The sequence below is a fragment of the Amblyomma mixtum genome, chromosome 3, assembly GCF_055824585.1.
Source record: "Amblyomma mixtum isolate Tamu chromosome 3, ASM5582458v1, whole genome shotgun sequence".
Taxonomy (NCBI): Eukaryota; Metazoa; Arthropoda; class Arachnida; order Ixodida; family Ixodidae; genus Amblyomma; species Amblyomma mixtum.
In genome coordinates this window covers 179,807,520-179,834,805 of record NC_143014.1, presented here as the reverse complement: position 1 = coordinate 179,834,805, position 27,286 = coordinate 179,807,520, and the positions used below count along the sequence as shown (strand labels likewise).

The following is a 27,286-nucleotide window of genomic DNA, read 5'->3' as shown; positions in this document are numbered from 1 at the left end:
ACAGTTAGAAAGTGAAATCAGGATAAGAGAGGGGGAATGCGGGCCTCAAGGAACAGCACATTGGTAGCCACAAATTTGGGGACGCCAAGGCACATCCGAAGCACCTCCCTCTCCAAAAGAATGAGAGGACGAAGTTTCTATGAAGCCGAGCCTGAAAACAACACAGAGCCAAGTTCTAAAATTGGCCTGACATACAATATGTAAATCATTAGGAGCGTATCCCTGCGCATACCGTACCTGTGACTGCATAACCCGCGTAACATGCCTGCGGCACGAGCCCCTTTCACAGCAACATGGTCTATGTGAGGCCGCCAGGTGAGTTTGTCGTTATAAATGACGCCTAGGTATTTTAGGGATTGAACCTGAGCTATTGGTTGAAATTTACATGTAAGAGAGACCACAACAGGATCCTGTAGAGGAAAAACAAGGACGTCACACTTGTTAACATTTAATGTAAGGTGTAAACTGCTCAACCAGTGCTCAAGAGAACTCAAATATGATTGCAATTGATCATAGAGGGAATGTATATCAGGCGCAGCCGCAAAAAATTCAATGTCGTCCGCATAGACGTAAGTGCGAACATGGAGGTGTAGAGAAATGGAGCTCAGAAGAATATTAAACAGCACAGGCGAAAGGACAGCTCCTTGCGGAACACCTCTCCTCTGTTTGCACCTCTCGGATTGTACACCATTATGGACGCAGAAGAATTCCCTGTTATAGAGAAATGCAGATATCCAAGCAACTAAATATTCTGGAAACTGGTGGGACTGTAACCTATGTATTAGGATGGAATGCTCTACACTGTCGTAAGCTTTAGAGACGTCGAGCGTAACCAAAGCAGCATACAGGCGTTTACGACGAGGAATGAGAATACGACTCTCAAGATCTACATGTGCATTCCATATCAAACATCATGGCCGGAAGCCGAGTTGACACGTGCTGAGAATAGTTCTACGGTCCACGAAGGCAGAAACCCAAATAAGTAACACCCTTTCTATTAATTTTACCACGTTTGATGTTAGAGAAATAGGCCTAATATTTTATAATTCATATTACCATCCTGGTTTTTAAGTAAAGGAATCACCTTGGCCAGCTTCATCTCAGAAGGAATCCAAGCGTGTTTGATAGAATAGTTGACCAGGTGTAACAAGGAGTCGGGAGACGCCTAAAATAGAATCTTGAGCATCTTTGAAGTGACACCATCAGGACCGGGAGCAGAAGCTGGTAATCTCTGAACAACTTGAGAAAGCTCCGATAGAGTAACTTTAGCGAAATAATTATTTGGCGTCACTGGCGCCAACAACATGGGACGTAAAGGAAATAGAGACGAGAACCGCTTATGCAGGCCCTCAGCAATTGATTCAACCGCCTCGATAGCTTTCTAAGGTGACATAACTAATGACTGTAAATTACGAGAAGGCAGGATCTGTTTTCTGGACCGTAAAAAGCCAAATAATACACGTTGGATTGGATTTGGATTTCTGGGGTTTAACGTCCCAAAGCGACTAAGGCTATGAGAGACGCCGTAGTGGAGGGCTCCGGAAATTTCGACCACCTGGGGTTCTTTAACGTGCACTGACATCGCACAGTACACGGGCCTCGAATTTCTCCTCCAAAGAAATTCAGCCGCCGCGGCCGGGATCGAACCCGCGTCTTTCGGGCCAGTAGCCGAGAACCATAGCCACTGAGCCACCGCGGCGGCTGATGCACGTTGGTTGCCCGACTTTGAAAGATAATCAAAATGTTCAATTTTCTCTTTCGCACGAGAAACTGTGCGTTTAAAGGTGGCTGCTATGAATTTATAATTTCTCCAGTTATTTGGGCATTGGTTATAAAGAAGCTTTTTCTATGCTGTCTTCCTCCGCCTGTAATTCCTCGTACAGTCCGCGTTCCACCAATGATTAGAGGAATTACCTTTTGAGGGCCGCACCAGGAACTCAGATTTTTTACGGCATTCCTCTATAGCCAGACATATGCTTGTTGACTGGTGGTCCTCGGCGATATTAGAAACTGACGCGAGGGCAGAGCGCAACATCGTCTGAAATTTGTCATAATTTGCATGCGTCCGCAACGGACGAGCCGCAGGTGTTACCCGACATATGATATCAAAGCGAACAGGTATATGGTCACTGGAGGAGCCGCAATCAACAGTCGACCAATTCATTATGCCAGTTCCAGGACTGGTGAATATAAGATCTAAAACAGATTTAGACTGAGTGCGAAGGTAAGTGGCCGTACCAGAATTTGAGCACATAAGGCTGTTATCAGAAACCCAGTCCCAAAGGCGCTTCCCACATAGATTTGTGCGGTAGCCCCAAGACACATGGTGTGAATTGAAATCGCCTGCCATGAGAACTGGGTTTCCACAGCTAGCGAGAAGCGAATCTAGCGGTCTAGTATCCTGGACTCCATAAGGGAAATAAACATTTACTAAGGAAAATGCGGAGCACCCAGGAAGAACAAAGTCTAATGCCAAAATCTCGCAGTCAGGGGACATTTGCTGAAAAGATACCTTAGCCCTGTGGCAAAGCTTTGAAGAAACTAACGTTAGCAAACCCCCTCCTCGCGACTGGCGATCGAGACGAAATGAACGATAATTTTTAAAATGAAAATGTTTGTCGGCTGACAGCCACGTTTCTTAAAGAAGTATGACATCTGGATTAAGCTGGGAAGAAATAAAGTGTAAATCTGTTGAAGCTGTAAAAATAGAGCGTCAGTTCCTCTGTAGAACTCGCAACGACGCTATGGTATCGAAAGCAGAGCAGCAGCAACTGCCTACTCTAAAATGGTGTCCTTCGTCTTAGTGCCAAGCTGCTGCTTCATTTTTTTTTTTTTGGCCTGTGAACGCGGAGAAGTACATGAAGGAGATGTCGGGGACCCGCTGCGCTTGAGAGTATCAAAAGGTTCCAAAAGGTTAGTCGTGTTGCGTAAGTAGCCGGGCCGAAAATTCAGATTGAGTTCATGGCGCACGGTGTAAAATTTCTGCGCGAAGAATGCAAAAAAAGAACAGAGATAACCGCCGGGTTCAGAAAGTGCTCGGGCATATTGCGTATAGTGAGGTACCTGATCCTATCCATTCCTGTCGTAGTGTTTTTCTGCGTCTTTCGTAGAGGCGCTGGTGTTTAGTTCATGCTGAAAAGAGAATTGTTGGTGTATACGAGTGGTCCAGCGTTTCCCGGCGGTTATCGAGGGGGCCCGTGGTGTATCAGAATAGAAATTATTCGTACCTGTGTTGTGCTGCGGTAGGAGGTTCTTGCGAAATGTCGTTGTATTCGTTGAACCTGAGCCGGTTGGTAGAAAGCTTGCTTCCATCAGCTCGTAAATGAACTAAACAAGATATGTCTTTTTGCTGCGGACTGTGTTTCTTCGATTTCATGGTCTCTTCCTACTTTCTAAGAAATTTCGAACTCGTGTGTTTGGTTTGAGTCAGCCCCAAGTGGCGGAGCAGGATCTACCTGACGCGAGGCGGCGCCTTCATCCCCCTTTAGCTGAGCTGATCACTCGTGCACAACCAGTGTTCCCCAGGGAGGGAATGTCCACAATCCTGCGCCAGCTGAGTGTCAACTGTGGTTGCCTTTTAATCTATGGGGCCATCCTCTCGTTTCAGTGCTAGGCATTCGAGGCCCGAGTTGCCACCTGTCAACCATGGCAGGCAGCAGAGTGGAGAGGGTAATTCCCTTCTTTAGTTCTAGAGGAGAGGGTAGTTGGAGAGGGAATACAAAGAAAGGGTCGGAGGTGACGGATGGCAGGTAGCAAAGTGGAGATTGAAATTCCCCTCTTTAGTTTCGGAGGAGGAGAGGGAAGTGAGAGAAGGAAAACTAGGACAGGAAGGAGGCGACTGGCGGCGAGTGCAAGACATCTTTAATAAATGTCCCTGTCTCACTCATTCGGTGCACAAAGAGAACAAAAATACATGTAAGAGGACTTGAAGAGAAATGAATAATGCTAACGCATTTCTGCAGCATCACTCGGATTGAGCATCTGTACTCTTTCTTTCAGCACTGATGGTGATACGGCGTTCATCTAGTCACAAATTAGGCGGCAGTCTTCGTGTGGGCGGCCAGTTCACAATGTCATTTGAGTTTGAGGCTCGTATATGAGATGGCCGATTCATGATGAACTTACGTATGCGGAGTGGTAGGACAGATGCTTGGTTTGGTTTCGTTTGGTTTATCGGGTTTAACGTCCCAAAGCGACTCAGGCTGTTAGAGGCGCTGTAGTGAAGGGCTTCGAAAATTTCGACCGCTTGGGGTTGTTTACCGTGCACTGACATCGCACAGTACACGGGCCTCTAGAATTTCGCCTCCATCGAAATTCGACCGCCGCAGCCGGGATCGAACCCGCGTATTTGGGGTCAGCAGCCGAGCACCATAACCACTAAGCCACCGCGGGGGCCGTAGCACGGATGCGGTAGAGCCTGCTAGCATGCTTGGGAAGTTCTCACTGCCCTGAGAAAGTGGCTTTCTTCCTTCATGGCCGTTCATCAGCGGCTTTGGATTAGACTTTGAGGCTGACCTTCCGACTCTTCTTTCGTCACCTTACGTGCGTCTACTTCTCGTCGAGCTTTGAAGTGTGCGCGTTCAGGTCAGGCCAACAAGGTTGGTAGAGAGCCCAGCCCAAAATAGGATCACGCTCTGACGTTTCAGCATGCGAAGGTTGGATTTCGGCTGCCTGATCGGTTTGATGCTGAGCCGGGCAAGCCTGGCTGGGTGCATGCGAATGGGTCTCAGCGTAGTTCAATGGACACATAGACAACTCAATTTTTCTTCTCAGTAAAGTACGATTCTCTGGCTCTTTGTGGCGCTATTGTTGTTTGTTGGAGAAGAACAGGCGCATTCATTGCTGTCAAAATTAAGTTTGGAAATTTTCCTGCCACTTCATCCAAAAGACAATGCCGAAAATGACTCGGCAATCACTGGTCTAAGTCAATGGTGGTGTGACCTTGCTTCTGGGAAAGGTTGTTTTTGTGTCCCAATATTTCACCTGCGAAAGCGGCTGGCAACGGCGATGCCTTTCATTCACTTTTTTTTCTTTTATTGTTTATAAAAGCTCCGCTTTCAGCTACAGTATCCTCTTTGTCTTTAAGACGCAGTCATCTTTCGATACAGGCCGGTTCTAGTTTGTTTTCTGTCTTTTTACTGCAGTTTAGATGGCAGTCCGGCGTTGTGGCAGGACAGTGGAATATTTATGGAGGTAGCACGGCATTATTAGCACAATGCATTTATTTTAACTTCTTTCGGCGAAAAAGGAATCAAGAAATGGGGAACTGATGTCATTTTCTTGGGAATATTTTTTCTCTAATGAGGGAGGAAGCGGATGCTTTGTCAGCTGACTTTACTGTTTCAATGTTCTTTCGTTTATTTTCTCGATTCGGAATGTTCTTTATATAGAGTGATTTAAGCTCTTGGACTTTTCGGCCATTCAATGTGGGCACGTGCTACAATCGCAGGGCAGGAGAAGACAAGGAAGAGGAGGCAACCGCGCTCCTGTGCCACGCGCACTCGCGCCCTTCGTTCGCCCCGCGCAGCAACGGTCGTCCTCGGAGGGCTTTGCCGGTCGAGGCCGGTTCCCCAGCGTCTTGCCCCGCTGGGCGAAGGCCAAGTCGGCAGAGTCGCTTTCCGCACCTCCCGAGGCTGAGTCGAGCTCCTGGTTTGCCTGAGGATTCGACGGCAACCGCCGAAATCATCGCACCAGGAGCCACCCGAGCTGTTCGCGGAGGCTCACCTGAACGAACATGGAGAGCGACAAGTCCAGGAGTTCCAGGAAAGCTCCGAAGCGATTGGCGACCCCTAAGAAAGGCAACACCGACGAGCCGAAGCCCAAACGAACTCCGAAGAAAGCAAACCCCGGTGAGCCGAAGCCCAAACGAGCTCCAAACAAAGCAAACCCCGGCCAGCCTAAGCCTAGGCGAACCCGGCAGAAGGCAGTGGTGTCCTCGGACAGTGTATTGTCATCGCCCGAGAAGCCAGGCGCCAACCGCCGGTCGCCTGAAATCCATGCACCGAAGAAACCCGTGGCGCCAAAAGATGACGTACCGAAAGTTACTATTCGCTACTCAGGCAAGTCACCACTGCAGGAGATGAATGCCGCCGCCAAGAGCCGCCCTGCCAAAACGGTGGCTGATGTGCCTAGCACGTCTACAGGCGAGATATCGGCCACCACCGACGCCGGTCCATGCACACCTACTAGCCACCGCCGGTCGAAGATCAAATCTCGCAGTTCCGGAGGTGGCCACCGCAGCAGGCATCACCGGTCGCAAAGTAGCGGGGGTGGTCGGCGCCACTCCCGATCCCGTCGCCGGACCCGGGCCGGGTCCTCCAGCCACAGCGCCTCGGGCAAGACAGCTGCCAAGAAGCGTGGACGTTCCCAATCGAGGTCTTCCAAGCGCAGCGCCGGCCGGAAGCGCAGAGGGAGGCGCCATCACCGCTCAACGGGCGTGTCTTCGGACAGCGATGCCGCGAAGAAGAGCCTCAAGAAAGGCCGGCGTTCAAGGTCTCGCCATGGCAGCTGGAGGAAGCGCGGGGCCACCAAGGAGTAGCAGAAGATAAAGCATCATCAGACAGTGAGCTGCAGGGGAGAAAAAAAATCTGGAAAAGCACTGGTTCCCTCGAAAACTAAGGAAGGACTCCGGAACAAGAGTGGACTCCTTGTGCTAAAAAAAATTTTTTGAAATACACCGAAATCAAAATCTCAGCCAGGAAGGCTGCCAGCGAGGAACAGGCACCCGTATCTTGGGCACCCCGCGGGCAGACGTGCAGAGCGGAAACCAGTTGCCGCGAGGAAATCGTAAGCCACGTCGGAGCTTGCCGTGGTGCTGGCGAAACAAGACTAAAATTTGATCGTGATGAATAAATTATATTGGCTAGCTCTGAAACTATGTTCCTTTCTTCATATTTATATGTTTTATTGCTCTCATCAGAATTTTAGAAACTCTGTAGGCCATAGTGCGAAAATTTCGCTTTCACTGGTATTTTATAATTTTTCATCAGACATTTTCTCCTCATTTTGATAGTTCCTACAGTTAACGCTGCCTATGCGTTGCACTGCGCGTCATGCCTCCGTGGAATATTTTGCCGCACTTTTTATGCGGGGCTGCTTGGGGCGTTTATGGAGTTGTTAAATTAACTAACCAATCTCAGCACGATCAAGAATTAAAAAAAATGAAATTTCCTACTAAATGGTTTATGTAGCACCGTCATTAAAGCCGTACACTTATTTACCAAGCTGAGCCTGTCCATCCCGTCTTGATAACTTGGGACGTGTCCAGAATAAAGGCTGAAACTCCAAGCGGAGTAATCATCTCCATTATCCGAATCTTGAGCCATAGCGACAGAGGCAGGGCGTGAGACTGCGCACGAGTTGTGCGGCCCCCTGAGACCAAAGCAACGAGCTCACAGCAATCGTGTAAACAAGAGCGGATTCCTACTTGTATGCCATTGATTTGAGAGGATATTTGGCACGTTTGTAGTTGAGGAACAATGTGAATTTCTACAGGGGCAAAATTTTGTGTAAATTGCTTCTCGTACTGCAGTTAATGGGGCAAGCGTCCCATTAACTGCAGTACGAGTTCCATGCATATTGGGCGACCCTGCAACAATAATTTACTATAGTGCAGGCAAAGAAAGCGAGAAAATTTTTCAGGAAACCAATACGTCGAGGTGGTGTGTGCGTCGCGCCATTCTTATTATGGCAAATGAATTGCTGCCAGTTTTCTTCTGCTTTCCAGGGGCTATGAATGATGTGCGTGTTCTTGAGTCCTATTATATGCGTGCGAAGCTTTTTCTTGCAGCGAAAACTGTTGCCCTGCATTCTAGTGTGGAATCTACAGGGCCAGCCTTAAGACCCAATTATTTAGTAAATTAGTTTCATTTTACGCAATAAATGAAATCTAGTTTAGTTAAGGTAACTTAATTTAATTCCATTAGATAATTGCTTCCTGCCAACCCAACCGTGCAAGGTGGAAAATTGAAGAGAGAAATTTCCCTCTCTACATTTCGGTGAGAGAAATGCGAGAGGGAAAGTTTAGAGAGGGTAGAAGGCGACAGATGGCCAAGTGGCTTGGAAGGTTTTGGTGAGAGCGGAGAAATGCGCGACCACAATGTGGCTGCCTCGGGAAGAACCCAGAGGGTGGCTACCTTTGAAGGAGGAGGTTATGACGATGGCGGGAGAATGCGCAATCTGAGGGTGGTTCCCAGGCAAGATGCAGAGGTATGGGGCCAAACAAAAGCAATAAGAGCTTTCGCTGATTCAAACACTAAGCCAGTAAGCCAGCACTCTTAATCGCGTACCATTTATGCAACATCTTTATCAGGGTTAACATTTATCTTAGAGGTTACGCGGCTGAACGCTTTTATGTTTTCTTTCTTTGCAAGGTTGAAAGGTCCGCGTACGTATATGTACACGTTTGAGCTTTTGTGAGGTTGCTACATTCGGCGAGGAGGATCAGGAAAGGAAATTGGGTTCAAAAAGCGCGGGCAGTCATATTGGATTGGAATGGCTTGCTTCAGAGTGAGCGGCTTGAACGACTTTGAGGTCGGCATTTTTATGACAGTTAAACAAGCCACTGATTCTTTTTACTGTCTTAAACTACAAAATGTAGTAATGTCAAATATAAAAAGTGTTATATTGCTTGCGGGCAGGTATGATCAACTTTATGGCTCTCTCAGTGTTTTCTACAAACGATGCAAGTGGCGCCGCAGTGCTGCTTGTCATCTCAGTGCTTCATGTAGGGTCCCTAGAAATACTTCTTCATGGCGCGTGTGCGGTATGCGTTTGCGATGCCTGTCAGGCAGAGAAACATTTGCGGAATATTACACGGCCGCTGCAATGAACAGCAGTGTGAGTGTAAGCAGTACATGGTGGTGTGTACCGTCGACATGGCCGAGGACAGAATTCGATGCGACTATTGTGAACACAACCCCAGCAGCTACAGCACGATCGCCGATCTCGGTGATTATGAAGTTTCGTTTTGCAGAAGTTGTCTGTTTTTCAGATTTTCTGCCCTGACAAGCAAAGTTGCCTCTCGTATAAGAAAAATAAGTGCGCTAGAAGCAATACATCGCGAATTTTTTAGTTGTTTTGTGTTGTATTTTGTTTTCGTCTGATGTTGACAGGCTTATCCCGCGCTACACATTTTGCTTTCACGGGTGCGCATTGCTTCCCTTCGAAAAAAATTGAAACGCTCTCAAGTAAGAAGTTTCGCGCAGCATGTTTCGACCGATGTGGTGTTTGCAGTCCTGTTTGCGCTATTTAGCATCCGCCACCAGCTGACTGTTATTGACACCGCTTTCAATTGCTCACGCCTGACATGGGATGGACGTTTTTTGTCCTCTCTGCGGCTCATGTGTCTTGCCTCCCGCCCTCGACGCATCCGCCTTGCCCTTCACGCGTTTCCGTGACCGCAATAGGGAAAAGATGCTCAAACTGATCGACTTTTAGCAGTGTGCCCCTTCACCTAACAGCCGAGTCCACGAGAGCGAAACCAAAGGGTTCCTTTAGATCCGGCTCACCGAAGCACAGTAGTACTGATTGCGCGCACGTGCCAGCTGCTTGTTACCGTTGTGAAAAAGAAGAAAAAAATGTCTGTGTTCTCTGCTCGAGCACAGTGTCAGTGTCACTTAGCGAGTAGACTGCTCCGCGTGGCCACGAACCTGCCGGCTGCCGTTGAATCACACCCGTTCATGAATCAATCCAGAGTGGCGCACGAGGAGAAGGACCTCGACTGATGTTTCGTGTCATCTGCCCCTTTGCATGAGCTTGCTACCGGCTTGGTCGCAATGGTGCTCCGCACGTCCGCAGTCACACGGAGCCTTGTTCACGCTCAGTGCGAATGACCCTCTACTGCGTCAGTTCAGTTCAGTTTTACTCCTTAAAGGCCCCCTTATCGGGGTGGGAGGGGGGGTTACATAAGGGGTGGGGAATACACTTGAAAATGTGAAAAACAGCAATGATTATTTAACAATGAAGATGATCTGTTAGACGCGCTTGAAAAACAGATGGCGAAGCAATGACGACGATGTCATAGGGAAGGCCGTTCCAGTCTGAAACTGTTCGAGAAAAGAGTGAAGCAGAAAAAATAGTAGTGTGCGATAGTGGGCGTGCAACTTTCACTGGGTCACTGGTGCGGTGAGATATGCGTGCTGCGGCTGTGATATACGGTACTCGATTCAGATAAGAATAAAGAAACTTGTTAAAAAGAGCGAGGCTAGTGATACGGTGACGAAATGAAAGGAGTGGCAATCCGGATTTCACTTTCAAAGTTGAAACACTGGTGTTGTACGAGTATAAGGAATGAATGAACTGGATTGAACAATTTTGAACAGATTGCAATGCAGTGATTAGATATGCTTGATGTGGGTTCTAGATGGCAGATGCATATTCTAATTTCGGTCTTACCAATGATTTGTATGCGAGCAGCTGTACCTGAGGTGGGGCAAGACGGAGATGACGCTTAAGGATTGGATTATTGTACTCCTGGCTTAAGTGTTAGACTGGCGAGAAGCGCATAGGCCTGCGAGTTGGAAATTAAACTGTGATGTACAGCGTCAAACTGAAAAATCTAGATGATGAAGTAACGCATCATGATGAAAATAAAATAGACATCCAGATATCATTCTGTTTTGTTTTGCTATATATCTTCAAAATGGCCTCTTTTTACGCATGGCAAGAACCATCGAATTCAACACGTGTAGCTGGGAACATGAAGGCTTGGTCTCGTGAGAACATGGTTTCCCAATACACTCAAGACCACTGAGGCCACGGTGTGTGTCATTCATATCCACAGAGGTTTTCTATGCGAAGAGAAGCTATAGCATGGTGTTTTGTTTTTTTTCAGTCACAATTATGCAAGACACTGAGCAGCAGAATAATGCATCTTCATCAAGCCATCAAGCTAACCTGGATGTTCCAAAGGTGAATCAGCTGTCTTTCTGCCCGCAATATAAACTCAGTTGTAATACTCAACAGCAGGGATTTTGCGGAAAAACGCTTGTAACTATAAATTTTACATCCCAGATAAGTGATAAGGCATAAAATTTTTGTTTTATGCAGACTCCTTGCCCAGGACAGGTGAAGAGAACCCAGTCCAATGCAAAGACACCACAGAAGGCAGAAAAGAGCCAGACAGTTGTTTCTATCAAGGTAAAGAATTATGAAAGTCAGGTAGGTGCTATGCCATTTTCATAGCTGTGCTTAATATTGCTAGTAGCATTTGCTCAGTATATGCTCATCTGCTAAAGCTAACAGTGAGCTAATATTACATGTGTGTTCATTTTACTTGATCTTTCTCAAGAATGCAAAAACATTTAGTTTTTTAATAGTATTTTTAATTTCTATTTACCACTTTTTATCAATGTAGTGACCTTGTATATACAAATGGCAGACGCAGGCTCAAAATTATTCACATTATATGCTTTCATTATAGCCCCAGTGCAGGGTGCACACCAAGTGACTCTTACACAAGCAGTCGCAAACCAATGCACCAATTCACCCAGAACAACCAAGGTCAGGAAGCATGTCTGCACATTGTGCAGGTTTACAATGCGGCATTTCTGGGCTTTTTCTCGGCATGTAAACAATGGTCGCATGAACAAAGCTCTAACTGTGCTGTGGTGCATGTCACCTTCAGTTTCCCCGCATTGCTCTTTACAAACACCACACTAGCAACGAGTGTTGTGGGCCGCAAACTAAGGAGCTGTCGCCTCTTAATAATGTCCCTACGCTTTCCATCAGGCCTTCTGTTTCTGTTGCACCTGCATTAGAGCACACTTCAGTTTCCTGTGTTAATGAGAGTGTTGAGATGAGTAAGTGTCTGGAACCCACAGAAAACCTGTGTTCTTCAGATTTGTTGTATTTTAAAAGCTGTCCTGTTTAGCTAGGCAACTTAAATCCATCACAGGTGCTCAAAGGTTGCCGTGAACGCGGTTGCAAGCGGTGTTTCAGATACTTTGACAGTTGCCGGATCTCCCATTGATGTGTCTTGCATTTGTTCTGACAAGCAAAGAATGTTGCTGTCTCATTCACAGAGAATATAGGTTCCTTCGAAAGAAGTAACACTGCCGTCTAATCGGAAGGCATATATTGTTCCTTTGAAGTCTTTACTTGAAAACCTACTGCAGGACCTTAAGCCCGCACAGTGTTTCGAGGCAGGGCTGAAAACTTCCGACAGTAAACTCCTCCGAGACTTCATAGATGGCACCAGATATCAGGCACATCCTGTAGCAGCGCTTTGCGACAAGAACAAAATTGTAATGGTGCTGCACTGCGACAATATTTAGCTTGCCAATGCCATTTCAATGAAAAGAGGTTTAAGAGGCAAGCTCACAGTTTTTTATGTGACCTTTGTAAATATCGAGCCGTTTGATTGATCCAAGGTGAACAACATTTTTTTCTGGATGTTGGAAGGTCAAAGGATCTGAAGTCACAGGCTGCAAAACATCTGCTACTTGACGACTTGATCGTGACAGTAAACCAGCTTCAAGTTGGATGTCAACTGAAAATTGATGATGGTGAAAAAACATTCTTTGGATTTTTGCTGGCCTACGTCGCACTCTCTCTAGCATGCCATAATATTGCAGGTATCAAAGAATGTTTTGCTAGAACTGTGCGAATGGCCTACGGGATATGCATAGTACCTACAGCAGATTTCCATAAAGTTTTCTATGAAATACAATGCCCACTGCGTACTGAACCTCAGATGAAAGGCACCTCATTGAACTTGAGAACACTAAATCATTAAAAGATTTTCGGGAGCTCTGAGCACAGTGTGGCATTAAGACAAGGTCACTGCTTTCAGGTATTACAGGCTTTTCAGTTCTGACTGACCTTCTTTACGACCCAGTGCACATTTTATTGGAAGGGGTTGTACCTCTGGAACTCTCACTGTTTTCTATGTTTTCAGTGAGGGAAGCATCATGGTTGACCTTGAGGCAACTGAATAAATGCCTCTGTGAGTTTTCTTTTCATAAGATCGTAAGCAGCAGTGATTTCCCTCGTGGTTTTGAACCAGACTTTAGCATGCCGTCTTCAGCTAATTTTAGTTTAGTGCTTTCGCTACATTTCCTTTCTTTGTTGGGTGACTTTATTCCAATAACTCCTTTGCAAGAGCCGCACTGTGAGTGTCTTTAGCTGTTGTGCATTGTGACGCAGTTTTTGCTTTCACTGGTGATACCTTCTGATGCATTAGGACAACTTGAAAGTCTCGTAGCGCGTCACTATGAATTTTTTGTGCAGTTGTACGGTTCCGAAGCCCGTAAGCCGGAGCTTCACATACTATTGCTCATGGCATCGCAGATACGGTGCTTTTGTTTTTTGCCTCATCACTGGACCATGCGATTTGAAAGCAAGAACTCCCTTCCAAAATCAAAGAACTTGTGGAATTTCAAAAGTATTCCACTCTTCATAGCCGAGTATTTTCAGAAAACATTGTCCAATGATCTTTGGGAAGGGCCCTAGCTACCTCATTATGTGACTAGTCCTCTTGAAAAGAGCATGTCTAGACTTGGCACACCTTTTTCTGTCACAACTGCATTCGTGCACTTTAGGCTAGATGCCTCTAATATAGGCAAGAGAGCCACAGCTGTGATATATGCTGCAGTCAATACTGTCAAAATTTGTCTCGGGATGTCATTCCGTTTGCCAAAAATGATGAACCAGTGTTTGATGCAATGGAGAACATTGTATTCTGGTCAGATTGGTTTATTGGTTTATTAGGGTTTAACGTCACAAAGCAAAACTCAGGCTATGAGGGACGCCGAAGTGAAGGGCTCCGGACATTTCAACCATCTGGGGTTCTTTAATGTGCACTGACATCGCACAGCACATGGGCCTCTAGAATTTCGCCTTTATCGAAATTCGGCCGCCGCGGCCGGGATCGAACCCACATCTTTCGGGTCAGCAGCTGAGCGCCGTAACCACTGACCCACCGTGGCGGGGCTATTCTGATCAGAGGAGATCTTCTTCAATGTACATATTCTAGGGAAGATGAACTACTCAAAGCGAATGAACGCATTTGTTCTTGCAAAGACGATGCACACATTAGTAATTAAGGCTAATTCACTTTTCTATCCATGGGCACTTTTCTCATAGAGAAGAAATGGCCTACATTATGCTATATCGAAATGCATTCACGAGATGCCGTTCGCATAGATGGTATTGTAAAGTACCTTCAAAACTGGGTTCTTTGAAGTTTTTCTTCAGCAGTTTGCAGGCGTATGCTTATGCAAAAAAGAAAGAGGAGACCTGTCACATATTAAGATTCTTTGTTCTATTCAACTGTGGCCATTGCAGGTATGCAACATGTGGAATCTGTTGATATTTGTTCCACTTGTTTTATGGCTATGGGTCCATGTTTTATGAGAATAAAAAAATTCTGCATTTGGTGGAGCTTGCAAAGTTTTCTTTATTACGTAGGTGTTCAGTGAATGGCTTGGTGAGAATTTGCGATGATTCTCCGAGTGCGTAGAGCCTGCATTTCAAGGGAAGGCTCTTCCTGAACTTATGTATAAGGGGCAGTGCCACCAGCTTCGTGCAGAAGTCGCAATCTTTTTTGAGTGAGTTATTTATGTCTTCATTTTTAGCATACATAGTATTATGGTGTTTAGCTGCTTCTTGGAATTTTACTTTGTTTTTCTTTTCTAAAGTGAAACGGGCTACATCGAGAGTGGAAACAGCTGAACGACAGTGAAAGTATAAAACCCCTTGGAGATGCCCTTTTGAAGAAATATCCGAATTGCAAATGGGAGGCTCCTAAGCCAGGCACTTGGATTGAGCTCACAAGAATTACTATTCAGCTAAGCATGTCGTGATATTTCATTTATTTCATTTATTTGTCCCTTAAAGGCCCGAAGGCATTACATAAGGGGGGGCGTACATACAGGTTGGAGGGTAGTGGCAGAGAACACAAAAAAAAAGAAAGGGGAAAAATACGCGGGGTACAAAAAGATTACAATAATATACAAACTAAAAGCAAGAAATAAACATACAAAAAGAAAACAAGGAACAGTTGGCGCTTCGGTGTCGCAGTATGAATATGTTTATGAGAAGTGATTAGCCAGTTTCTCGCGGAAAAGGCGGCGATCGGAGCATGTTATTATGTTGTCGGGAAGGCCATTCCAGAGCACTATGGCGTCGGGAAAAAATGAACTGCTCATTGCGGAGGTGCGGGTTTTAATGCGTGCGATTGGGTTACTGTGGTTTAGGCGGGATGACGTACGTGGGGGTGGCTGCAGCAACAAATGTCTTGGTGAGCGATAAAAGAAAGAGTGAAAGAGGCATAGACGGGAAATAACACGGCGAGTTGCTAGTGTTTGAAGGCCGAGGGATCGTTTTAGTAATGTTACGCTGGTTTTTCTTTAGTACTGCGATGTAATGAAACGGGCGGCGCGATTTTGAATGGCTTCAAGGTCTGAGATGAGATACGATTGTGATGGATGCCAGACAGATGACGCATACTCCAATTTAGGACGTACGAATGTTATATATGCCAACTTTTTTACTTCAGGTGATGCAGATTTTAGATTGCGCCGGAGAAAACCAAGTGTGCGTGATGCTTTGGAACAGATGGTCTGAATGTGTGTTGTCCATGACAGCGATGATGTGATGTGTACTCCTAGGTATTTATAAGATGATGTTCTGGTGACGGCGACCGATTTTATGTTGTAAGTGCTATCAATAACTGTGTTTTTGCGGGAGAATGATATGGATTGGCATTTATTTAGATTAAGAGGCATGTGCCATTTGTCACACCACGCTGAGATAGTGGTTAGATCCTGTTGAAGAGCGGCAATGGCACTAGCGCCGTGGATGGGGCTGTAAATTACGCAGTCATCTGCGAATAAACGTAGCGTGGATTTTATGTTGATCGGTAGGTCATTGATGTAGATGAGGAATAAAAGAGGTGATAAGCCTGCACCTTGAGGTACGCCGGATGCTACGTCGGTAAAAGCTGAGCGACAGTTATTAACACAGGTGAACTGCTTACGTCCTTTAAGGAAGTGCTCTAGCCAGGAGAGCAAAGTTTGTGGAATGCCGAGCGATGACAACTTAAAAAGAAGAAGATTATGGGAAACACGATCAAATGCTTTTGAAAAGTCGAGAAAGATAGCGTCGATCTGGACAAGGTTATCTAAGTATTGTGGAATGTCGTGGGTGAATTCGGCGAGCTGGGTCTCACATGACAGCTGCTTGCGGAAGCCGTGTTGATTCGGATAGAAAAAGTTCATTGATTCTAGGTGGGTCATAAGATTGGAAAAAATAATGTGCTCAAGTAGTTTAGACGGTATACTAGTGAGGGAAATGGGACGATAGTTGTTAGGGCACGTGCGGTCATCCGCTTTAAATATGGGTGTAATTTGAGCTTTTTTCCAATCGTCGGGGACAACCCCGGTATCTAAGGATTGCGCAAAAATTAGATGCAGTACCTGGCTAGACAATGAAATGGTATTTTTTAGTAGCTTACTGTTAATTTGATCGCAGCCGGCAGATGTAGATATTTTCAGTGAGGCAATAAGCTTTGATACACCATCAGGGTTAATTTCGATTTTAGGCATTTCTGAGAGTGAGATTTCTGGAATGTGCTCATTAGCAGTAACGTTAGCAGCGGAAAAAACTGACGTAAAGTAATTGTTGAGCGCGGTCGCACAGTCATCGCTTTTGATTGGTTCTCCATCAGCATCTAGGAGTTGCACATGGCGATCTTGTGGTTTATTAGATAGCATGCGCCAGAATTTGTTGGGGTTAGAGTGAAGGATTGATAGTAAATCTTGAGAGTAAAATTTATCTTTAGCACTTGTCAGTTCTTTGGTATACTGTTGGGCGCACAAGCGATATTTTTCCCATGCTAAGTGACTATTTTGAAGTTTTGCTGTTCGATACAGGCGCTTCTTTTTGCCAAGGAGAGACTTCAGGCGTTTGTTAAACCATGGATTCTTGGTATCTGATTTAATAAGTAGTGTTGGAACGTACTTACTTTCCAAATGTAGTAGGGTGTCTTTGTACAAATTCCAGTTTGAGTTAGGTGTGCGATTTAGATAAGTGCAACGAAAGTTGTCGAAAAATTTTGCAAGATCATTGTTCATAGCATCAAAATCAGCCCTTTTGTAGTCTTTTATCAGTTTGCTGGTTGGTGATTTCTTTTTTAAAGGCAGTGTCATGGAGATGTGAACAAGGTTGTGGTCGCTTAATCCAGGAAGGACAGTAATAGATTTTACGCCGTCCGGGTGACTTGTGAGCAAAAGATCAAGGATGTTGTCTCCTCTCGTTGGACTTGTTATCACTTGCTGAAGGTTAAAGTCAAGGGTTAGTTCTAGAAAAAGTTTTTGTTCGTTTGCAGGTGTCGAACTTAGTGTTGAGAGCAATGACCAGTTAATTTGTGGGTAATTGAAATCACCAAACAGAAATATGGGTGCCTTAGGATACTCATTCCTAATAATCGTTAATTCATGGCGTAGGGAATCGGGGAATGATACGTGACTGTCTGGAGGTCTATAGCAGACACCGAACACTAGCTTTTCGGAGGCGTTGTGAAGGCATACCCAGATCATTTCTAGGTTATTATCATGCCGGATAAGCGAGGACTGCAGAGTGTTACGAAGGGCTATTAGAACACCTCCCCCTTTTCGGTTAGTGCGATCTTTGCGGTATGTGGTGAAATGGAAGTCTGAAGGGAACAATTCGTGGTCTTCTATCTCTGGGTGCAGCCAAGTTTCTGTGAGTATGACCATATCGGCGTCCGTGACTTCAATGAAACTGTGAACCTGATGGCGTTTAGGTAGAACACTCCGTATATTAGTAAAAGCGATGTTGATGAGTGCGGGTGAATGACGATTGCTTGGCGGAATCAGTTCATGCAGTTCAGTAGAGTGTCACTTGGCTTGCTCTGAGGCCTGCTGTGTATTGTCCTGTGCTCCATTTATCTTTGCCGCGGGCTTGGTGTTCGTATCTGTTTCTGTTATGGTATCAGAGGCATGATCGTAGGTGTAACATTTCTCGCCAACGATAAGTTTATCGTATCGAAGTTTAAAGCTACACCCTCGGGGCTTAATGAATTGAACTAATTTGGAGCGAGCGAGTCGAGTGGCGAATTCGAAGTCTTCTCGGATAACGTAAGGTGTTTCTTTCAATTTACGACCACATGCAAGCACGCTTTCTTTTCCCTTGTAGTGATTCATTTTAACTATTATTGGCCGTTTTTTTTCCGTTGAGAATTGACCAATGCGGTGGGCGCGTTCTATTGCGCTTGGTTCTAGATTCAAATCTAGTTTTACTTTGCACAGCGCAATAACTTTTTCCTCCGATTCAGTCCACGATTCTTTGTCGCTATCATCTAAGCCGAAAAAGAGCAGGTTGTTTCGGCGCATTCTGTTCTTCGCGTCTATGTTGGCGGCCTTTAGTTCAGCGATGTCCTGCCTAATCTGGCTAGTCTCTACCTGTTTTGATGGTGATACTGTTTTACGCTCGTCTAATTCGAGCACTGCTACTCGGTTTGAAAGTGCAGTTAGTTGTGTTTCATGGCTGATTTGGGTTGTTTTCAATTGATCAAGGTCGGCACGCATGGCTGCATGGTGTTCTTCTAGCCGCTTTAGAGCATCTAAAACATCGGAAAGGTTGGTTGGTCCGGGGCCAGGATTAAGTTCAACATCTCCCGAAAGCAGCAGCATTAGCTCAGATAGCAAATCAAAGGCAAGTATGTCACATAACACATGCAGCGCAGTGCGCCATTTCAAGTCGTAGGGGCACGACACCGCGAAAAGACAACGATCGCTACTACGAGTCTCCTTAGCGTAGTCTAGGTTACTAACCTGGAAGGCCAATACCGGGGTGAACATCGTGCAACAGTCGGTGTCGTGCCCCGCCGAGCTGACGTTGTGCCGCAGATTAAATACTGTTGCCTCTGGCCATGTGATTGATGACGTAGTCGATGGCGGTGGTTTCCAGGCGAAGGCGTCGAGCGGCGCCAAATATGGGCGGTCAGGTCCGGTTGATACAGCAGATGACTGTTCAGGCATCCGCGGAGCTGAAGAATCCGGGAAGTGCAGTGTAGGTGATGGGAAGGGGTCCAGGCCACGGCGCGTACCAGCAGAGAGCCAGTACGACAGCACCTGGAAGGCCAATACCGGGGTGAACATCGTGCAACAGTCGGTGTCGTGCCCCGCCGAGCTGACGTTGTGCCGCAGATTAAATACTGTTGCCTCTGGCCATGTGATTGATATATTTATTGAAACTTTAAAAAAATGTACACGCATGATGCTGAGGGCAAATACTTAAGTCTATTGAGGAACGCATTGTTCTGGACATGAAGTGAAAGTAACAAGAAAAAAAGGAAAGTAATTACATGGAGTGGTCGAACCAGAGAATTTGATACAGGTTGGGGTACATAGCACAAGAAGTCTTTGTTTAAAATCAGTGGCAGAAACGTCTTTGCTGAAACTAAGAGATATAAACACATTAGGGAATGAGATGAGACAATGTGGAATTATTTCACTTCTGACCACATTTTTATGTGCTTAGTACACTGTATTGAGCTCCCTTTTCATGTGTTTAAGTGACTATATACTGAAATAGGTTGCAGCTTATTGTTATTGATACTGTTTAGTGCTAATCTTTTAAATGTTGCGCAGTGTCTTCATACGTAGATTATTGCTTCAGTGAAAGATGCAGCGGCAACACCAAAAAACAAAAATATTCCTGTGTTGGAACAATCCACCCCGGAAGTCACAAAACAGATGGCGGTGGCAGAGTTACAAGTGGGCTGAAAATTTTGAATTTTGAATGTGGCAAGTCCAGACAAGTGATGTTTACATTTTATGCTGGAGGGGCCTTTATTATGTGTCTTTGTTTTTATGTGTTTGTTATTGGCTTCGGACACCTTAAGCGGCGTGACCTACAACACTGAGATGGTCATGTGCCTCCTGAAAGTGACCTTCCAAGACCGCTGCCAGCACTGTGTTGACCCTTTGCCAAGTTATTTCTTGGTAGAACATATCGTAACCACAAAATTATTTTATATCAGCCTAAATTGTAGAAAAGTTTTAATTAAAGCATCTGCTTCTCAGCAGTGGTACAGAGTGGAAAAAACAGCGCGAAAGGGACGGAAGACAAAGATGAAGGAAAACACACGGACGAGCGTATGAACGTATACCAACTCGCCCAACTTTCCATTCTACTACAGTGGTACAGAGTAAATTTAAAAGTCCAGACTTGGAAAAATTCATTTTGTCACTTGGTATTGAGGAGAGCATACATCACAGTATTTTTTGCTTGCTGTCAAGCTTTAAAAAAATAATGCAGGCTTACCCTTATGGCTTTTTTTCAGAACCATTTTCCAGGCAGCTATGCACTGAAGTGAAATAAGCCGCTTTTTTTCTTTTGGTTCTACACAGCTTTTGTGTTGAGGCACAACTGCATTTTGGAAGCACAGTGGATGAACTGCAAGTGAGGCTTAAGAAAGGTGCACAAGTTTTCTCGGAGAAACAAGGCCTGGACACCTCACTGGTGGAGCTTTCACGTCATTTGCAAAGTTCCTTGGATCACTTTTTGATTACAGCGGTAAGTTAAGAAATTCTGTCTTCTCTCTGCATAATTGTATTCGATAAGAGGACCCGGCTGAGCATGTTTATGAGTGTTCATGTATGAAATGCAGCATGAAAAATAGACGTCGGCGAAAAGAATAGTATAAAGACTTACTTTCAAGGGAGCATGAATTTTGCAACAAGAATATTTGAAGTTCTTCTGCACACATCAATTACACATAAGTATGTATGTTGGAGACAGGTGCAAGTTGTTTTACCAATGCAGGGTTTATGTGGGTCCTTGGAAACCCTTGAATATGAAAATTATGCTTCCAAAGGCCTTGAGAGTCCTGAAATTTCTGTGTGGCCCTTGTTATGGATAATTCTGCAGGCACTTTTGGAGCAGAGAATTTAGTCTGTCTCACAATGACTCATTCCACATCTGAGCAACTCAGCATCGCAAATAAACACATATGTGTGCATGTATTCACACGTCTGTGTATGAATTGATCGTAGCTGGTCATTTTTGGCCATTGGTTAAGACACGTGTCAGAAGGCATTATTGTACGAACAGCTTGATCAGCTACATTTTGTCATGATTGTTGCTGCTTTTCGAGCTGCTTCTGTAAGCCACTAACGAATAAATTGCTCATACTCGGTGAGATTAGGAATACCTGTTCTACCTGACGATACCCCATCAGTAGTAATGCATACAAATGCCTGCAGTTATCTAGTGATTTCTCCGACCGCACAAATAAATAACAGCATTCTTTGTCAGCACCTCAGCCTCATAGAGGGGCTGGATGATGCATCACTATGGAAAGAGTTGAAAGCGTTTTGTACATGGCATGAGCCACAGAGGAGCGCTTGTCCATGTCTCCTGCTATGTGCATCCTTTTAATGCTTTCAACATTTTACGCAGCAATAAGGTCCTACTGTCTTTGAAAGACTGCTTAGAAAAAGGCACAAGGCTTTTATAATGTCCCTGGTGAGCTTAAAAGAACTCCAACTTTCATGACTGCCTTGACTAAAAAGCGGATTTGTTTGAACATTTTTAGTGGTAGACATTTCATGTGCACTAAAGGGCTTTTATAATGTCCCTGTGTCCTTTTATAATGTCCCTGTGCTCTATGAAAAATGCTGCTTTGATAAGCTGCCCGATTCATTTGTCCTTGAAATAATTTGCACAATGCCATGAAAGTCTGTGAAATCCCTTGAATAATTTTGCTCTGAACCATGCCTGCATGAAACCTACATATGCTTGCAAAAGTGCGGAAAGCAGGAAAAACGACTGCGGTTTGATTTTGGATTGGATTGTAAAACGTTTATTGCCAACAGTCTGAAGGGCATATAGGCCCCCCGCCTAAACGACGGCCAGAAGGTCTTGGCTCCTGGCGGCGTCTTCGGCCAGTTGGACGACTTTTGTTTGAGTCTCCGGATCGGAGCTGAGTAGGAGAGCCTCCCATTGTTCAAGTGACTTTATTTTTTGTCCCTCCAAAAAAAAACAAGCGAATGACTTTTTTTTTTTCACAACCTGATTATCTTATGCCTTTTGCAGTTCTACTTGACTTCACTACCTACAGCATTCAACTTACTGCTCCTCATGTGTATGCATACAAGGACCAGACTTGGGTATATGGAGGCACCCAAGCCAACGTCGTCGCTTTGAAAAAAAAAAAAACATTGAGCGGGCCATCATCATATGCCTTCTGATGTAACTACCTGAAAAGCCTGAGCTACCCGCATGCATTTTCGAGGCTCTTATTTTGGTGCAAAAACTCCTAGGACCGCAAGATTGAATCCTACGTCGGGTTATCTCCAACCGGTTGAAGTGCTTTTTTGCACTCCTAAAGAAAAAACATTGTCTAATCAATGCGGTTACAAAGAATTGATCTGGCACAAAAGAAAGACGTAGCAATGCGCAATTTTTTGGCAGAAAAAACTTTTCTGTTACACAGTTCATATATAATGAATGTATTTTTGTATCTTTAATAAAGTGCTTATTTTTTATTCCTTTGACAATAAATTGTTTTGCATCTGGGCAAAGGTCTCAGAACCTATGCAGTTGCATTTGTCATGCTTCTGCTTGTGCCGAATAAGTTTTCCATTCCATCTGTAGCCATAGGCTACTCTATAGATGCGGACATTGTAAATGTATGGAGCAGGAAGGTGACAGACCACTATGCCAAAAAAGGGAATGGTTAACCTCTTTCTTTGATTAAAGAGCACTAATCATATTATATCCAGTGAAATGAAAATACAGTTCACTGCAGATGGGATCCGAAGACACAACCTCTGCACTTCCTATGTGGTGCTCTTAGTTCAATAAGAGATCATTGTGCCATACGTGCAGAGGTTGTGGGTTTGATTCCCATGCAGCTGTTGTGTGCTCTTTAAAGTTAAATTTATAGGTTAACTTTAAAGGTATACAGCGAGAATACTGCATAAACTTCTAATTTAGATGATTTTCAGATACCTTTAAGTAGATCAGGGTGTCGAACCGTAATTTTTGCGGGTTAGGTTCAGGTTCGGGTTCACGCCTTTCGGGTTCAGTTCCGGGTTCGGCTCCAGAGCGACATTCCGTTCCGGTTCAAATGGGTTCAGGCTATAAAAATTCTGAACGTAGATTGTGTTTATTCAACCTTACCTTTTTGCTTTCTTTTCTTTGTGATATCAGCTTATAAAACAAAACTGCAAAATTTGTTCAATGTGAGATGTTATGACTTAACTCACTTTAATTTACTGTCCATGGCAATAAGATTTAAATTTCCACCAGAGCAGGGAAATCAAATAAACTCAGAATTAGTGTGCATCGTCTATGTATACTAGACTGTATCTGATGAGGCACAGTCTTTGTCAAAATTAACCAGGCTGCATGGTTTGCTTCTAGCTCGCACAGTGGAGCACTTACAGCTTCCCTGTAGCTGAAATGGTCGTTAAAGGTAAGGACTGGGGCTCTTCTTGCCTTCCAACACCTTTTGATCTCTAGAAAAGCCACAAGGTCTCCACTATACAAGCTAGAAGCAAACCATGCAACCTGGTTACTTTTGATAAAGACGGTACATAATAAGAAAAGCTGATGAATTTTCTGTCTACAAAACCTTTCAGCTTCAGCAGTTTCGGATACTCTGTCAGGCGAGTAATAGGCCTGTCCTGTAGCTCGTGTCAGTCGGGAATTTCTCCTGCGTAGACTGCTTATGCCAGAGCCGTCACAACCGCTGCATACGCCCACTATGAGGGGAAGTTGCCCTGTATTAGTAGGTATATACAGCCAAGACATCTTTCTCTCATCCGAAAAACATCTTGCCTGTCACCCTTCCCCCTGGCACACCTGCAGCATGCATCTAGAGAGTTTACCAAAAAATACTTGATTTGCATCACCTGCTCTACATCGCCTTTGAAAACTCGAATCCTATAACTCGACCACCTAAGCTCAGTTTCTTCAAAAACATAGCTAATCGTGGCTTGTCGCTAGTACAGTGTAAAATTAAGATTTTGGCCTATGCTGATGTCGTTGCCATCTCTTGCTCTGATGAAAAGAATAAGATAAAAAAGCAGGCTTGCATTGGTTGGGGGCAGTTCGTGTCTGTACTTACACAAACCTGGGACGTCTTCGTTGCGGCATTGCGTTGTGACACTGTTGCAATTGCTGCATTGTGCGAGGAAGATCGTAAATTCGTTACATTTTTGTAACTTTCAAAGGGAGCCTATGCGTGGGCAGAATTTCTTGCTACCTTGATACAGTCTGGTGAATCTTTCATGCAGTTTTTTGTCCATTAACCTGCTTCAGGATTTTTGTTTTTCAACACCAAAAATCGCCGCTTCCTGGCAGCTGTTATTAGGTGACTATAAATGCTCATCTTTCTTTTCTGTACATAGTGGTGAGAGAATTTTGTGCTGATAAACTTGATTTCCTCAGTTTTCCCGTTTCCTTAGAATACCTGTACGGGTTCTTCAGTTGGCAACTGATAAAGTTCCTGATCAATCATTACTTCCTCTACGTGCAGCCTTACCTAGCCTTTCACAATGCCAGTCTATTAAGGCGAGTTCAGAGGATGTACATTAAATGGGCCCAAACAACCTTTCATAGACTTCAAACGTGGCTCCTACGGGTTAGGACATGTCATCTAGCCAGGAGGACGTTAGTGCCGGGATCACTGAATTGCTACATCTGCAAGCAACGTGAAACTATTGAACAACAAAACTAATTGTGATGCTATGTTCGTTTGGGACATAGCCCACTTCAGCAGTCTCTTAAAGACATTGAGGTCACACCTTACACTATTATACTTGTGCCTGTAAGGAAGGACACCGGAATTCCTTGTGAACTTTTGTTGTTAATAAGAATTCTTAGCGTGCGGAAAAGACTTATGACTGATAGACACGCACAATCACCGCTTTCAGCGACGCCACAGTTCAGAGGGCAGTGCAGTTTATCTCAGAACGTATATGCTGCGAAAGGTCAACCTCCTGACTGGTCGCCCTTGATGTGTGGGCCTTCAGGAATTTTTATGTACGGGCAGAGTAAGGGAGTGATAGGGGCATGAGGCCATATGCCGGGGTCGCTGAATTCGACCCAGTCAAGTAAGGCAAGAAGAGGTCAGGAAGGTTCCTGATATTTATCACCACCATCGTCATTTATTTTCCCTTAAAGGCCCCAAGGGGGCATTACATAAAGGGGGGGGGGGTTGCAAATGGTAATAACAGGTCACAAAGGTTGAACACAAATATATATGGCAAACACAAATAAACACAGTAAGTGCATTGAAATTAACAAGGCAATAAATAAGCGAATAAAAAGGCTTTCTACTGGAATTGAGTAGAAAAATGAGCGATCAATACGTGTTTAAATTTTACTGGGTTGATATTCATTAACAATACCGTCGGGAAGTACATTCAACTCAGATATAACAGTTGACAGAAATTAATTACTGAAAGCGTTAGTGGTACCATAAATGCGCTGAACACTACTGCAATTAAACAAACGTCGGGAGGATCTTCAGGGGGGAGAATAAGGTTTTCACGTAAATGCGGGAAATTATGATAAAGTTTGTGAAATAGGCAGTCTTGCTATCTTACGTCGTGATGACAGGGGAGTAAGACCAATGGAAGATTTGATATTAGTAACGCTCAGCCAGGAATCATATTTGGATGTTATAAAACGAGCAGCTCGGTTTTGGATTGCTTCTAACGCCTGAATTAGGTTTTCTTGATGGAGGTTCCAAATAGTCGATGCATATTAAAGTTTGGTACGGATGAATGTTTCATATGCGATTAGTCTAACGTGGGCGGCGAAAATGTGATTGATCGTATTAAACGCGTGCAACCAGTGACTTGATGTGCTTTGACCAGATCAGATTACTTGTCATTTCGATGCCAAGATACCTGTAAGGTTCAACTTGCGATAGCGCGGTCGTGTTTAGCGAATAAGTGTAGAGCAAGTTAGATCGTTTCCGGAACAGATGCATAAACTTACATTTAGTCACATTCAACTTCATGAGCTAGGTAGAGCACCAGTTTTGGATTAAGTTTAAGTTGTCCTGCAGCAGAGACTGATCACTATTAGTACAAATACGACGGTAGAACATTGCGTCCATGCGACAACAATAAAAAGATTCTTCAAAGATGGCCGAGTAGCCTAAGGCATCAATAAACGAAACTTCTCTGTTGCGCCCGCCACCGCTGGCTCGATTCCTACTCAGGGTCAGAGTATTGTTGTTGTTTTCTTTACTGCGTTAGCAGTTTAGCCTCCTTTCTAAAATATTCAACAAATTCTGTGGGGGTGTCTAGTAACCTTTATTAAAGGCATACATTTTTAAATTTTGTATGCTTCTAATTTACAGGTCATGCATAACCATTAGATATGGTAACCTCTATATTAGAGGTCACGGCTCTTTTCTAGGTTACACAGCAACGTTTAGCACAGAGGTTAACCTGCGACCTCCAAGAATGTAACCTTTATTGAAGGCATACACTCGAAAATTTCGTATACGTCTACTGAAAGGTATCTGAAAACCATCTAAATTAGAAGTTTATGCAGTATTCGCGCTGTATACTTTTAAAGTTAAACCTATAAATTTAACTTTAAAGAGCACACAACAGTTGCATGGGAATCAAACCCAGAACCTCCGCACGTATGGCACAATGATCTCTTATTGAACTAAGAGCACCGCATAGGAAGTGCAGACGTCTTCGGATCCCATTTGCAGTGAACTGCATTTTCCTTTCACTGGATATAATAAATATGATTAGTGCCCTTTAATCAAAGAAAGAGGTTAACCGTTTCCTTTTTTGGCCTAGTGGTCTCTCACCTTCCTCCTCTATACATTTACAATGTCCGTAAATTGTCCACAGTAAATGTCCGTAATTTACAGTAGGCTATGGCTACAGATGGAATGGCAAACTTATTCGGCACAAGCATAAGCATGACAAATGCAAGTGCATAGGTTCTCAGACCTATGCCCAGATGCAAAACAATTTATTGTAAAAGGAATAAAAAATAAGCACTTTATTAAAAATACATTCATTATATGAGCTGTGTAACAGAAAAGTTTTTTTTGCCAAAAAATTGTGCATTGCTACGTCTGTCTTTTGTGCCAGAACAATTCTTTGCAACCGTATTGATTAGACACTGTTTTTTTTTTAAGAGTGCAAAAAAGCACTTCAACCGGTTTGGAGATAACCCGACGTAGGGTTTGATCTTGCGGTCTTAGGAGTTTTTGCACCAAAATAAGAGCCTCGAAAATGCATGCGGGTAGCTCACGCTTTTCCGGTAGTTA

At 44.4% G+C, this 27,286-nt stretch overlaps 1 protein-coding gene and 2 pseudogenes across 3 annotated transcripts in view; all 3 read left to right on the top strand.

Annotated features, from left to right (window-relative positions):
• The first annotated feature begins 8,747 nt into the window (after positions 1 to 8,747).
• LOC149352873 (glyoxylate reductase/hydroxypyruvate reductase-like) overlaps positions 8,748 to 27,286 on the top strand; it is a 106,308-nt gene continuing 87,769 nt past the window's right edge. For both annotated transcript variants that reach the window (XM_089582086.1, XM_089582087.1), the window contains exon 1: positions 8,748 to 8,949. Coding sequence is in view for 1 of the 2 variants with exons in the window: in XM_089582087.1 (XP_089438213.1) it covers positions 8,767 to 8,949 (183 nt within the window). In the remaining variant the exon portion in view is untranslated. The remainder of the gene's footprint in view (positions 8,950 to 27,286) is intronic.
• Positions 10,700 to 19,194, top strand: LOC149352879 (uncharacterized; annotated as a pseudogene). The gene is made up of 5 exons (XR_016291938.1): positions 10,700 to 10,726; positions 10,835 to 10,911; positions 11,050 to 11,160; positions 11,423 to 11,502; positions 14,410 to 19,194. The product of XR_016291938.1 is annotated as an uncharacterized LOC149352879 (transcript).
• Positions 11,475 to 14,403, top strand: LOC149352880 (uncharacterized; annotated as a pseudogene).